General features: G+C 40.9%; 1 protein-coding gene across 4 annotated transcripts in view; it reads right to left on the bottom strand.

The window, feature by feature from the left end:
* rbm33a (RNA binding motif protein 33a) overlaps positions 1 to 14,503 on the bottom strand; it is a 50,378-nt gene that overhangs the window by 25,168 nt on the left and 10,707 nt on the right. For all 4 annotated transcript variants that reach the window (XM_057329916.1, XM_057329907.1, XM_057329898.1 and 1 more), the window contains exons 6-8: positions 1,826 to 1,951; positions 1,560 to 1,752; positions 1,122 to 1,408 (exon numbers count right to left, since the gene is read on the bottom strand). In XM_057329916.1, coding sequence (XP_057185899.1) covers positions 1,122 to 1,408; positions 1,560 to 1,752; positions 1,826 to 1,951 — 606 coding nt within the window. The remainder of the gene's footprint in view (positions 1 to 1,121; positions 1,409 to 1,559; positions 1,753 to 1,825; positions 1,952 to 14,503) is intronic.

Here is a 14,503-nt window from a genome sequence, read left to right as displayed (position 1 = left end):
TTTGAGGGATAAAAGAGGAGAATACATAAGGGTTGCACAGGTCAGAAATCAATACCTTAAGCTCTCTCCATCTCTTTCACCCAATAAAAAAATGATCTTGTTTTGCTGTGACCTTGGGTCAATCGCTTAATCAAGTAATCAATCATAAAAGCCAAGTGACTGGAACTAAATCTGTATTAAATAAAAATGGAATACAAAATGTTGCAGTACCCTTTAAAAAAGGCCTATACACCGTGCCTCTGTCTCACCGATAATTTATGCCAAAGGACATCATCTAATTTCAAGTAAAGGCTCGAGAATCGACTCGCCCTCCTGACAGACACAAACCGCACAGTCCTTAAGAAAGGCCACGGGCATGCATTCTATATTTATTAACTTATCATCAGATGAAGACAACTTGCTATTCACATGACAACGTAAAGACAGAAGCGGAGGGGGAATTCAATTAAATCATTACAGCAGTGCTCTATATGCTGCTGTCAGAAGCCTAATGTAAAAGAAAATCAGCACTGAGAAATAAGTTATGTCAAGACTCCTCAAAACGCCTGCCTTCTTTATCAAGAAAATTAGCTTAAAAAAAGGAAAAGGTGCAGCGTGAACGAACGAGCTGCTCAAGCGCAAAGGGATTACACCCTCAACAGATATTTAATAATAAAATAAGCGCAGGAAGCTAAATCCTTCAGCAAAGTACACATTTAATTTGCTGTAATGCTTCCTCAATGGACTCACGCCAAGTTATTTTCCGTAATCCATATATCAACAAGGATAAGAGGGGGAGACAGAACATTGATAAGTGACATTTTTGTAAAGCAAACTGCCTCCACAAGGGTGAGAAAAGACAATGTGCACTGTGATCAAACGCTGCAAAATATTTCATGTCGAAAGAGACCATGCTGTTACAAGAGCACTCCTTGACCAATAATCTTAAGGTTTGGTGTGGCATTGGAATTGAAAAAACAATCAATTGGTAACTTTCAGCAATCTGTGTGTGTCAACAATTTTGTTTGCAGCTATTAAAATGGTATGTGCTCTGTAACATAAAAAAATTACATGCTTCATTTTTATGAACAGGTGGAGGCATTTGTATTGTGTGTTATTACAGAGACCCAACAGACCCTTACCTGCATTCCTACGTTCACTTGCATCAATGGAGGCCTCTGGTCATGTATTCTCCCTCGCCCTCGATCTCCCATCCCCATTCCCATTCCCATTCCAAACGGATAAAAGTCGCCTCTTCCGCCTCGTCCTCCTCCCATTCTTCCCCTGACCCCACCTCTACCTGCCATTCCTCCCCTCCCTCCATCTGCTCGTGGCCCCCCTCTTCCTCGTCCTCCAAAACGGCCCTGCTTTCTCTGACGCTCCTTCTCTTCAAACTCCTGTAGGTCTGCTTTAGCTTCCTCTGAGAGCTCTGAAAGCAAAGCCAATCACTATTACAGTCCATACCAAAATAAAAAAAACACCAAGTTCATATAATACAATTTTTGAAACAGCAGGTGATTCGTAAAAGAATTTAACACTCGTAATCGTACGAGGCGGCATTTCATTTGATAGTGCCTAACCTAACGTCTCTGGGATGTTTCTTCTTTTACTGGCAGCATCGGATAGCCTGACCACTGTGGCATCTTTGCGTTCGATCTTAAATCGCAGACGGCCAGATTCTCCATCATCTTCCTCTTCTTCTTCAGACTCCTCCTTCACATCGTCGTCCTGCTCTGGCTCACCTTCGGCTTCTGGATCATTTTCATGCTCAACCTGAAGCACACAGATTAAGTATCAGTCTCACCCTTGTTTGACTTTAAGAATCCTCTGAGGAGACCATCTTTACCTCCTCAAATTCTGTGACCTGAGAGCCATCGTGCTCCTCAGTTTGCTCTTCAAACTCCTCCTCTTCTTCAGCCATTTTCTGTTGGTCAGTCTGCACTTTACTGTACTCAGCGGGGTACTCATCCACCTGCAAAGACCAACAAATATTCACTGCTTAGAAATGCTTCAAATGAATACAGTAACCAACAATCTGCAACAGAAATTCAAACATTAATTTATTTCAATGTGTACTGAAATAAACAGAATCAAAATTACTGACAAATGCATCTTTCTTTCAAATGATTTTTTCCTGTTTTTCTAATCCATCAAGCCAAAAGGTTAGAAATTCTAGGCTGAGTATAGGCTAATCTAGAGTTTGTCATACACGGATGATATTCAGCCATTTTTATGCATTTTCTGCATTGATTTTTAGGGGAAATTTAATAAACACATGTAAACACACATGCTGCCAAAAATGCACAGGAAGTTGCTGTGCATAATGCCAAATGCATATATTCTGCCAAAATCTGTGCAACTGAAAAAAATGGATTTGGAAACATTGTAACATTTGTTAAAATGTGTTAAAAAAAAGAGTCTGCCAAATATTCCGTCAAACGCCTAAAATCTGTGTTAAGTGAACTGTACTACACTCCTATTAGGTGCTAAAAACCTTTATTACATTTAAAGGGAAAGCATGTGCAGAATTTTGTAACTGACAGAGGTTTAAACTCTGGAGTTCTACGCATTCAGATTCTCATAAAAAACGAGTTAATAAAAACACATCAGACATTAGATATGTCAAATATGCAGAAGAAAGTGAGAACCATGAAATACCATACCACATAATAATTTAAACATTGTGTTAGAAATGCTTCATCAGATCTGAATGGATTTTCTTGCATATAAATCAATATATTTATTAAAACACAGACTGTGAAGCATGTGTTGTAGTCCAGCACTACCAGAGCCTGTTCAACGCCAAAAACGACACTGATAAAGATAAAACATTCGATTGATGGAAAATCACTCCTGAATGAAAATGTTAATGCCACATCTGAGAGAGAGAGAGAGAGAGAGAGAGAGAGCCCAGAAAGGCCCAGTGCAGTGTTCTGGTGCAGGGGGGGGGTTTGGGTATGCTGAAGGAGAGTCTACCTAAATTAGCATAACAGTGGGAGCCCAGTCTCATTACTATGCCCTATTACCATTCCTGCTGATATTTGAAATTCAATGATATGCAAATGTTTGACATGATACACAGAGAATGGGAGATAAACACGCACACGGCTCAGTGGTGGTGAAAATATCATTGACTGTGTCGTACTAACACAAACACACACTCACAAACAGACACAAAGAGATCTCCAGCGCACACATAGCTCAGTGACAGGAAAAAATATCATAATTTCACTCGCAGCTAATTCTCCTACACACTTGCTCACAGAATGTACAAAAATATCGAGAGAGGCAGACACGGGCGGCTTCTGCCGACTCCACGAGCTGCAGGTATTGCCTCCCTCCCTTGGCAATAACCCAACACAGGTCCTCTCTCTGTTTAGCTGTTACAGACTGATTTCACTCCGCTGCCATGTTGAAATCGAAAACAAGGCAGAGGTGGGAAGAAAACCGGAAGGAGACTACAATGGTGTGGAGTCGGACTACCATGTGTCTGTGACATGAATAAACAAATGATGCGTATAAAAAAACAACGTTAGATTGGCTGTGTGCGCAAATGAAACCCTCTTATGGCAGTTTAAACAGTCACTAATATGTGATGGTACGGCTTAAGTGGTCAAGTAAAACAGCTTGTGTGACATGCATCCTGTCACATGCATGCTTACAGTGCCTTGCAAAAGTATTCATATCCCTTCATTTTATTCACATTTTGTTATGTATCTTAAACTACTTTAAATTATTTTTTTACATTAATCTACACTCCATGCACAATAATTACAAAACAAAAAACAGATGTGACAACTTTGCACATTTATTAAAAATAAAATAAGTTTTAAAAAAAAGTACATTGCATACGTATTCATACCCTCAACTCAGTAGTTGGTTAAAGCACCTTTAGAGTCTCAAATCTTTTTGGGTATGATGTGACAAGCTTTACACATCTGCATTTGGCAATTTTCTGCCATTCTTCTCCTCAGATCCTCTCAAACTCTGTCAGGTTGGATGGAGATCATCAGTAGACAGACATTTTCAGGTTTCTACAGAGATGTTCAGTTGGGTTCAAGCCCAAGCACCAGCTGGGCCACTCAAGGACATTGACAGAGTTGTCCATAAGCCACGCTTGCATCGTTTTAGCTGTGTGCTTAGGATCATTGTCATGTTGGAGAGGTTTTCATGATCATTATCTCCGTATTTTGTGCCGCTGAGCTTTTCTTCTACTCTGACAAGTGCCCCAGTCCCTGCAGCTGAAAAACACCCCCACATCATGATGCTGTTTCCACCACACTTTACTGTTAAGACGGTATTGTACAGGTGTTGAGCAGTGCTTGTTTTTCTCCAGACATGATGCATGAAACTGAGATTCATCAGACCAGATAATCTTGTTTCTGACAGTTTGAAAGATTCTTTGTAGTACGTTTTTGCATATTTCAAGTTTTCATGTGTCTTCACTGAGCAAAGACTTTAGTATGGCCACTCTGCCCTAAAGCCCAGATTGGTGGAGTGTTGCAGACAGTGATGTTTGGCCTTCTGCAAGCTTCTACCATCTCCATATATGATCATGGAGCTCAACCAGAGTGACATCAGCTTCTTGGTCACCGCTCTAACCAAGACCCTTCTCCATCGATGGCTCAGTTTGGACAGGAGGTCAGCTCAAGTAAGAGATCTGGTGGTTCCAAACCTCTTTCTTTAAGGATTAATGGAGGCTACATGCTTCTGTGAACCTTCAATACAGCAGATTTTTTTCAGAAGTCTTCCCCAGATCTGTGCCTTGATACAATCCTGTCTCAGAGCTCTACTGGCAGTTCTTTTGACATCATGTCTTACTTTGATATGCATTTTCAGCTGTTGCACCTTTTATTGAGTAGTATGTGCCGCTCCAAATCATACTTATTCAATTGAATTTGGCACAGGTTAACTCCACTCGAAGTGTAGAAACATCAACAAGCAAAACTAATGCTTCTGCGCTAAATTTCAAGTGTCCCAGAAAAGGGTATACAGTATCTCACAGAAGTGAGTACACCCCTCACATTTTAGTAAATATTGCTTTAGCATAATGTGAATAAAATGAAGGGTTATGAATACTTTTGCAAGGCACTGTAAGCATGCATGTGACAGGATGCATGTCACACAAGCTGTTTTACTTGACCACTTAAGCCGTACCATCACATATTAGTGACTGTTTAAACTGCCATAAGAGGGTTTCATTTGCGCACACAGCCAATCTAACGTTGTTTTTTTATACGCATCATTTGTTTATTCATGTCACAGACACATGGTAGTCCGACTCCACACCATTGTAGTCTCCTTCCGGTTTTCTTCCCACCTCTGCCTTGTTTTCGATTTCAACATGGCAGCGGAGTGAAATCAGTCTGTAACAGCTAAACAGAGAGAGGACCTGTGTTGGGTTATTGCCAAGGGAGGGAGGCAATACCTGCAGCTCGTGGAGTCGGCAGAAGCCGCCCGTGTCTGCCTCTCTCGATATTTTTGTACATTCTGTGAGCAAGTGTGTAGGAGAATTAGCTGCGAGTGAAATTATGATATTTTTTCCTGTCACTGAGCTATGTGTGCGCTGGAGATCTCTTTGTGTCTGTTTGTGAGTGTGTGTTTGTGTTAGTACGACACAGTCAATGATATTTTCACCACCACTGAGCCGTGTGCGTGTTTATCTCCCATTCTCTGTGTATCATGTCAAACATTTGCATATCATTGAATTTCAAATATCAGCAGGAATGGTAATAGGGCATAGTAATGAGACTGGGCTCCCACTGTTATGCTAATTTAGGTAGACTCTCCTTCAGCATACCCAAACCCCCCCCCTGCACCAGAACACTGCACTGGGCCTTTCTGGGCTCTCTCTCTCTCTCTCTCTCTCTCTCTCAGATGTGGCATTAACATTTTCATTCAGGAGTGATTTTCCATCAATCGAATGTTTTATCTTTATCAGTGTCGTTTTTGGCGTTGAACAGGCTCTGGTAGTGCTGGACTACAACACATGCTTCACAGTCTGTGTTTTAATAAATATATTGATTTATATGCAAGAAAATCCATTCAGATCTGATGAAGCATTTCTAACACAATGTTTAAATTATTATGTGGTATGGTATTTCATGGTTCTCACTTTCTTCTGCATATTTGACATATCTAATGTCTGATGTGTTTTTATTAACTCGTTTTTTATGAGAATCTGAATGCGTAGAACTCCAGAGTTTAAACCTCTGTCAGTTACAAAATTCTGCACATGCTTTCCCTTTAAATGTAATAAAGGTTTTTAGCACCTAATAGGAGTGTAGTACAGTTCACTTAACACAGATTTTAGGCGTTTGACGGAATATTTGGCAGACTCTTTTTTTTAACACATTTTAACAAATGTTACAATGTTTCCAAATCCATTTTTTTCAGTTGCACAGATTTTGGCAGAATATATGCATTTGGCATTATGCACAGCAACTTCCTGTGCATTTTTGGCAGCATGTGTGTTTACATGTGTTTATTAAATTTCCCCTAAAAATCAATGCAGAAAATGCATAAAAATGGCTGAATATCATCCGTGTATGACAAACTCTAGATTAGCCTATACTCAGCCTAGAATTTCTAACCTTTTGGCTTGATGGATTAGAAAAACAGGAAAAAATCATTTGAAAGAAAGATGCATTTGTCAGTAATTTTGATTCTGTTTATTTCAGTACACATTGAATTAAATTAATGTTTGAATTTCTGTTGCAGATTGTTGGTTACTGTATTCATTTGAAGCATTTCTAAGCAGTGAATATTTGTTGGTCTTTGCAGGTGGATGAGTACCCCGCTGAGTACAGTAAAGTGCAGACTGACCAACAGAAAATGGCTGAAGAAGAGGAGGAGTTTGAAGAGCAAACTGAGGAGCACGATGGCTCTCAGGTCACAGAATTTGAGGAGGTAAAGATGGTCTCCTCAGAGGATTCTTAAAGTCAAACAAGGGTGAGACTGATACTTAATCTGTGTGCTTCAGGTTGAGCATGAAAATGATCCAGAAGCCGAAGGTGAGCCAGAGCAGGACGACGATGTGAAGGAGGAGTCTGAAGAAGAAGAGGAAGATGATGGAGAATCTGGCCGTCTGCGATTTAAGATCGAACGCAAAGATGCCACAGTGGTCAGGCTATCCGATGCTGCCAGTAAAAGAAGAAACATCCCAGAGACGTTAGGTTAGGCACTATCAAATGAAATGCCGCCTCGTACGATTACGAGTGTTAAATTCTTTTACGAATCACCTGCTGTTTCAAAAATTGTATTATATGAACTTGGTGTTTTTTTTATTTTGGTATGGACTGTAATAGTGATTGGCTTTGCTTTCAGAGCTCTCAGAGGAAGCTAAAGCAGACCTACAGGAGTTTGAAGAGAAGGAGCGTCAGAGAAAGCAGGGCCGTTTTGGAGGACGAGGAAGAGGGGGGCCACGAGCAGATGGAGGGAGGGGAGGAATGGCAGGTAGAGGTGGGGTCAGGGGAAGAATGGGAGGAGGACGAGGCGGAAGAGGCGACTTTTATCCGTTTGGAATGGGAATGGGAATGGGGATGGGAGATCGAGGGCGAGGGAGAATACATGACCAGAGGCCTCCATTGATGCAAGTGAACGTAGGAATGCAGGTAAGGGTCTGTTGGGTCTCTGTAATAACACACAATACAAATGCCTCCACCTGTTCATAAAAATGAAGCATGTAATTTTTTTATGTTACAGAGCACATACCATTTTAATAGCTGCAAACAAAATTGTTGACACATACAGATTGCTGAAAGTTACCAATTGATTGTTTTTTCAATTCCAATGCCACACCAAACCTTAAGTTTATTGGTCAAGGAGTGCTCTTGTAACAGCATGGTCTCTTTCGACATGAAATATTTTGCAGCGTTTGATCACAGTGCACATTGTCTTTTCTCACCCTTGTGGAGGCAGTTTGCTTTACAAAAATGTCACTTATCAATGTTCTGTCTCCCCCTCTTATCCTTGTTGATATATGGATTACGGAAAATAACTTGGCGTGAGTCCATTGAGGAAGCATTACAGCAAATTAAATGTGTACTTTGCTGAAGGATTTAGCTTCCTGCGCTTATTTTATTATTAAATATCTGTTGAGGGTGTAATCCCTTTGCGCTTGAGCAGCTCGTTCGTTCACGCTGCACCTTTTCCTTTTTTTAAGCTAATTTTCTTGATAAAGAAGGCAGGCGTTTTGAGGAGTCTTGACATAACTTATTTCTCAGTGCTGATTTTCTTTTACATTAGGCTTCTGACAGCAGCATATAGAGCACTGCTGTAATGATTTAATTGAATTCCCCCTCCGCTTCTGTCTTTACGTTGTCATGTGAATAGCAAGTTGTCTTCATCTGATGATAAGTTAATAAATATAGAATGCATGCCCGTGGCCTTTCTTAAGGACTGTGCGGTTTGTGTCTGTCAGGAGGGCGAGTCGATTCTCGAGCCTTTACTTGAAATTAGATGATGTCCTTTGGCATAAATTATCGGTGAGACAGAGGCACGGTGTATAGGCCTTTTTTAAAGGGTACTGCAACATTTTGTATTCCATTTTTATTTAATACAGATTTAGTTCCAGTCACTTGGCTTTTATGATTGATTACTTGATTAAGCGATTGACCCAAGGTCACAGCAAAACAAGATCATTTTTTTATTGGGTGAAAGAGATGGAGAGAGCTTAAGGTATTGATTTCTGACCTGTGCAACCCTTATGTATTCTCCTCTTTTATCCCTCAAAGCAGCAGCTCAGAATGACGGCTCAACTCCATCATCATCACCATCATCAATCTCGTCTNTAAACTAATGCTTCTGCGCTAAATTTCAAGTGTCCCAGAAAAGGGTATACAGTATCTCACAGAAGTGAGTACACCCCTCACATTTTAGTAAATATTTTATAATATCTTTTCATGTGACAACACTGAAGAAATGACACTTTGCTACAATGTAAAGTAGTGAGTGTACAGCTTGTATAATAGTGTAATTTTTTTGTCCCCTCAAAATAACTCCACACTCAGCCATTAATGTCTAAACCGCTGGCAACAAAAGTGAGTACACCCCTAAGTGAAAATGTCCTTTTGCAAAACGAACAGCTTGCCGCAGCTAAACATATTAACGCACATAATGTATTAACATTCATACAGCTAAACTCCAAGTGTCCATCTGCACTTATATACAGTAAGTTTAACACTGGCTTTGAATGTTCTATTTAGCCCGTGACTTACTTAGCTCCCTTCGCTATCATATGCTAACATTATCCTCCTATATATACGGTACATTTACGTCAATTCAGACTGTTGATAAATATTTCTTACATCGGAAGTTTTGTCTCGTTCAGTCGGTCTCGATCCCTCTTGAAGAACAACTTTGAAGCTAATCCTGCTTGTACTGTCCCAGGTTGAAAAAGCACTCCGGTTTGAAGTGATTCACACAAACAAGCAGGTTTTTACTTATGGTTTCTGATGGATTTCCACTAAAAATACAATAAATCCACTCCTGTCTCTTCCTAGGTTTGGACTCTGTGCAGCCACTACATTGCACGTTGTCCACGAACTTAAGCCATGTATGTAATGGCGTCACGTACACCGCTGTTGCTTGTGAAAACAACAATGGCGGAGCACGGTGGGTGGAACTGTGTAGATTAAGGGGCGGTAACATTATAAAAAAATCCACTTTGGACGTCACAATCGGAGCGAAATCTGAACGGCTCGATTTCTCATATGCTTGCAGGGAAAGGTACACCAAAACAAACTTACTGGGTTCTTATTTTTCATGTTTTCTGGGTTGCTAGATGCACTGGGGACCCGATTATAGCACTTAAACACAGAAAAAGTGGGGTTTTCATCTGGTGTCTCCTTTAAACACAATAAAACTAGCGGACTAGTAGAAACGCTGGCCTTTCACCATATACTCTATATCACTTAAAGTTAAATAAACTCCTGTCTTTTGTTGGTATGGATTATGGTTTGGGTATGTGTAAAACTTCTCATGTTTGCCCACCTAATCACAACACGGGGAACAAGTTAAGTTATTTTTCACGTATTAGCGTATTGTTAGCAGTTAGCCAAAACATACTACACATAAAGGAAACTGTTTGGCATTGCTGTTTTTTACAGTTAAGTGCATTAGAAGAAATGTGGAGAGAAAACAGTGAGAAGTTTCATGTTATGTGTCAGGTGTGTTTAGTAGTTGCATTTGCTACCGTTTGCCACTATGAGTACATATAAGCATCTAAAGATGTATACGCTCACAGTTTCTCTTAGGGATGCACCGAATGTTCGGCCACCGAAAATAGCAAAAAACGCAAGTTCGGTGTTCGGCCGAATGTGTGAAATGGCCGAATAATTTTTCACGAACATGACTCGTGATACTATCAAGTGAGAGAGACACGCATGCGCTTTATTACTGCCGCAAACATTTTGGCAGTGCGTGTGTGTGTAGCATTTTAAAGTGTCAGAGAAAGACACAGCATGGGACTTGCCGCACTGAAGTAAATTCCCGAATGAAATCGTCTTTACCGGTCGGTAACTTTACTTCAGACCGAAGCGGGCTGTCTGACAGTAGCCCCGCCGCTCGCGACATCCTTTGACATCATACAGTGGTCGCGTGCACACAGTTCCCTGTACTAAACAACTTGTAAAGTATGTTCTGTGCACCTTCTGAGAGAACGGTCAGCTTTTGTGGGCGGAGTTTGGAGGAGAGACGTGAAATGAAATGGTTGTCAGTCAGCATCAGTCAGAATTGCTTGCATTGGATGTTTTTTTTTTCTCAAATCATTTTGCAATGTAGCCTATAATAATCCAACAGTTTTAGTTTATTCGTATTTTTAGCTTATAGGCCTAATGTGGAATGACAGTTTTTAATGAAGTGTTTTGTTGTAGGGTTACAGAGTAACTTAAAAGCAGTCAGTTATAGGCCTAATTAACATAGGCTATTCATGAAGGAAGAGGGCTCAATTTTTTTTGTGAATTTACTGTTTTGCTCAATTTTATATTAAGTTGTATTGTATTTTATTGAAAAGCAAGACAAATTATAAAAAGCACATTTTGACTATTCAGTTTGTGCAATAGTGAAAAAAATAGCTTACTAAATAGAAGAAATGCAAAAAACCATGTTCGGTATTATTCGGCCTTCGGCCAAGTGTTTCACATCATGTTTGGCTTTGGCCAAGAATTTTCATTTCGGTGCATCCCTAGTTTCTCTTTACTATTCAGCCGTGGCCAAAAGTTTTGAGAATTACACAAATATTAATTTTCACAAAGTCTGCTGCCTCAGTTTTTATGATAGCGAATTGCATATACTCCAGAATGTTATGAAGAGTGTGATCAGATGAATTGAATCTTATTGTGAAGTACCTCTTTGCCATGAAAATGAACTTAGTCCAAAAAAAACATGTACATTCCATTTCAACCCTGCCACAAAAAGACCAGCTGACATCATGTCAGTGATTCTCTGGTTAACACAGGCGAGAGTGTTGACGAGGACAAGGCTGGAGATCACTCTGTAATGCTGATTGAATTAGAATAACAGACTGGAAGCTTTAAAAGGAGGGTGGTGCTGGAAATCATTGTTCTTCCTCTGTTAACCATGGTTACCTGCAAGGAAACACATGCAGTCATCATTGCTATGCAATGGCACCACCAGTGCAGAGTTTGCTAGAGAATGGCAGCAGGCAGGTGTGAATGCATCTGCACGCACAGTGAGGCGAAGACTTTTTGAGGATGGCCTGGTGTCAAGAAGGGCAGCAAAGAAGCCACTTCTCTCTAGGAAAAACATCAGGGACAGACTGATATTCTGCAAAAGGTACAGGGATTGGACTGCTGAGGACTGGGGTAAAGTCATTTTCTCTGATGAATCCCCTTTCCGATTGTTTGGGGCATCCGGAAAAAAGATTGTCCGGAGAAGAAAAGGTGAGCGCTAACAGTAACAGTACTGCCAACAGTAAAGCATCCTGAGACCATTCATGTGTGGGGTTGCTTATCAGCCAAGGGAGTGGGCTCACTCACAATTTTGCCTAAGAACACAGCCATGAACAAAGAGTGGTACAAAAACATCCTCAGAGAGCAACTTCTCCCAACCATCCAAGAACAGTTTGGTGATGAATAATTCCTTTTCCAGCATGGTGGAGCACCTTGCCATAAGGCAAAAGTAATAACTTAGTGGCTCGGGGACCAAAACATCAAACTTTTGGGTCCATGTCCAGGAAACTCCCCAGACCTTAATCCCATTGAGAACTTGTGGTCAATCCTCAAGAGGCAGGTGGACAAACAAAAACCTACAAATTCTGGCAAACTCCAAGCATTGTCTGCAAGAATGGGCTGCCATCAGTGAGGATGTGGCCCAGAAGTTGACTGACAGCATGCCCAGGCGAATTGCAGAGGTCTTGAAAAAGAAGGGTCAACACTGCAAAAATTGAGTCTTTGCGTAAACTTAATGTAATTGAAAATAAAAGCCTTTGACACTTATGAAATGCTTGTAATTGTACTTCAGTATACCATAGTAACATCTGACAAAAACATAAAAATCACTGAAACAGTAGACTTAGTGAAAATTAATATATGTGTCCTTCTCAAAACTTTTGGCCACGGCTGTACATGCTTGGTTTCTTTATCTGGTATGTGTGGATGTCAGACCACTTAACTGGTGAGGAAGGTAACATCCAACGTTTAGTATTACCACGTCATATTTTAATTACTGTTAAACCATACCAGTGAAAAACACTGTCCAGCATCAAACAAAGTTATCAAGAGTATAATGTAGATGCAACATGAAACGTGGGTTTTGTTCAACTATGTCAGGAAAGTAAATCAGGAGTATTGACATTCGGAAAACAAAATAAGGCGAGATATAAGGTACGTAAAGACCGGGACGTTAATCGCACACCCTTATCTCCAGCATTTTCGAGATGTTTTTCGGCGTTCATACCCAAACGATTTTCACTGGCGATGAGCCGAGGGAACATGCAAATTCACTTTGTGTGTTCTGACACTCTCTTGTAGAATTGTTGAAGAATCTTGAAGAATTCATCTTGGTTCCTCTTCATCAATGTGTGCTCGGGTAAGACCGTTTTGTGCTTGAGCGCCACCAAGTCTTGTTTTACTGTAACTTCAGCAGCTCCAGGCACGTGAACAAACGTGCCAATCTCATTGGAAGGCCAGTTTAAAAAAAACAAAACAAGCCTGAGGCGTTATAAAAAAATGACGCTTTTACGCCTGCCGTTTTCCGCGTCGGTGTACACACTCACATTGGCGCCCTTTGTTTAGTCACGATGCGTTAAACGTCGACGATAAACGTGAGCGATTATCGTCCCGGTGTTGACGGGCCCATAGGCTACCTATTTATTCACGTCTGCTCCTGTGAGTTTGTGAAGACAGTGCTTCACTAACTAGGACTTTAATCCAAAAATGTGCACATTTAGATATACTGACACACGTTTACTTTAGGGCTGCAACTAACGATTATTTTGATAATCGATTAGTTGGTCGATTATTTTTTCGATTAATCGGATATAAATGTAATTACATCTTTTGCTTATGATAAGTAAATCAGATATGGGAAAAGTATACACAACTGAACTCATTAGCCTTCTCCCAAAATGTTGTGAATGTCTCCATAATTAACACACCTGGTGAGTTGATTCATGTGTGTCATATTAGAAGCAACTGACAATAGTCTCTCCCAAACGTGGGAGCGAGGGGAGGGTCGGCCAAGGAAATCATTTTTTTGTGCCATGAAAAGTGAGATATTTGTCATTCAAATGTAGTGAAGTACAGTAAAAAGTAAACAGAAAAAGTAATACTTAAGTACAAATACTCAAAAAGTGTACTTAAGTACAGTACTCAAGTAAATGTACTTCGTTACCCACCTCTGAACTAAATAAACCACCAAATCAGGGTATTTAGCCTAATATGTACTTTGCAAAGTGCAAACGCCACAAATTGGGTTTTACTAATATAATCTTTAATTTTGTCATTTAAACACCTCTCCCTTTTAAACTTTAAAACTGCTGCAGCTTGAAGAGATGCATGCAAAACACGTCTGACTTTAAACTGCGCACCTCGCGCTGCACTGAGAGACGCATCACGGAGAGACACGTCTGACTTTAAAACTGCGCAACTGCCGCACGAGAGACGCATCCACGGAGAGACACGTGTGACTTTAAAACTGCGCACCTCCGCTGCACGGAGAGACACGTGTGACTTTAAAACTGCGCACCTCGCCTGCACGGAGAGACACGTGTGACTTTAAAACTGCGCACCTCGCGCTGCACGGAGAGACACGTGTGACTTTAAAACTGCGCACCTCGCGCTGCACGGAGAGACACGTGTGACTTTAAAACTGCGCACCTCGCGCTGCACGAGAGACACAGTGTGACTTTAAAACTGCGCACCTCGCCCTGCACGAGAGACACGTGTGACTTTAAAACTGCGCACCTCGGCTGCACGGAGAGACACGTGTGACTTTAAAACTGCGCACCTGGCGCTGCACGGAGAGACACGTGTGACTTTAAAACTGCGCACCTCGCGCTGCA

This window comes from Triplophysa rosa, linkage group LG1 (genome assembly GCF_024868665.1).
Source record: "Triplophysa rosa linkage group LG1, Trosa_1v2, whole genome shotgun sequence".
NCBI lineage: Eukaryota > Metazoa > Chordata > Actinopteri > Cypriniformes > Nemacheilidae > Triplophysa > Triplophysa rosa.
The sequence above is the reverse complement of the archived record's forward strand: the minus strand, read 5'-3'. Positions and strand labels throughout refer to the sequence as shown.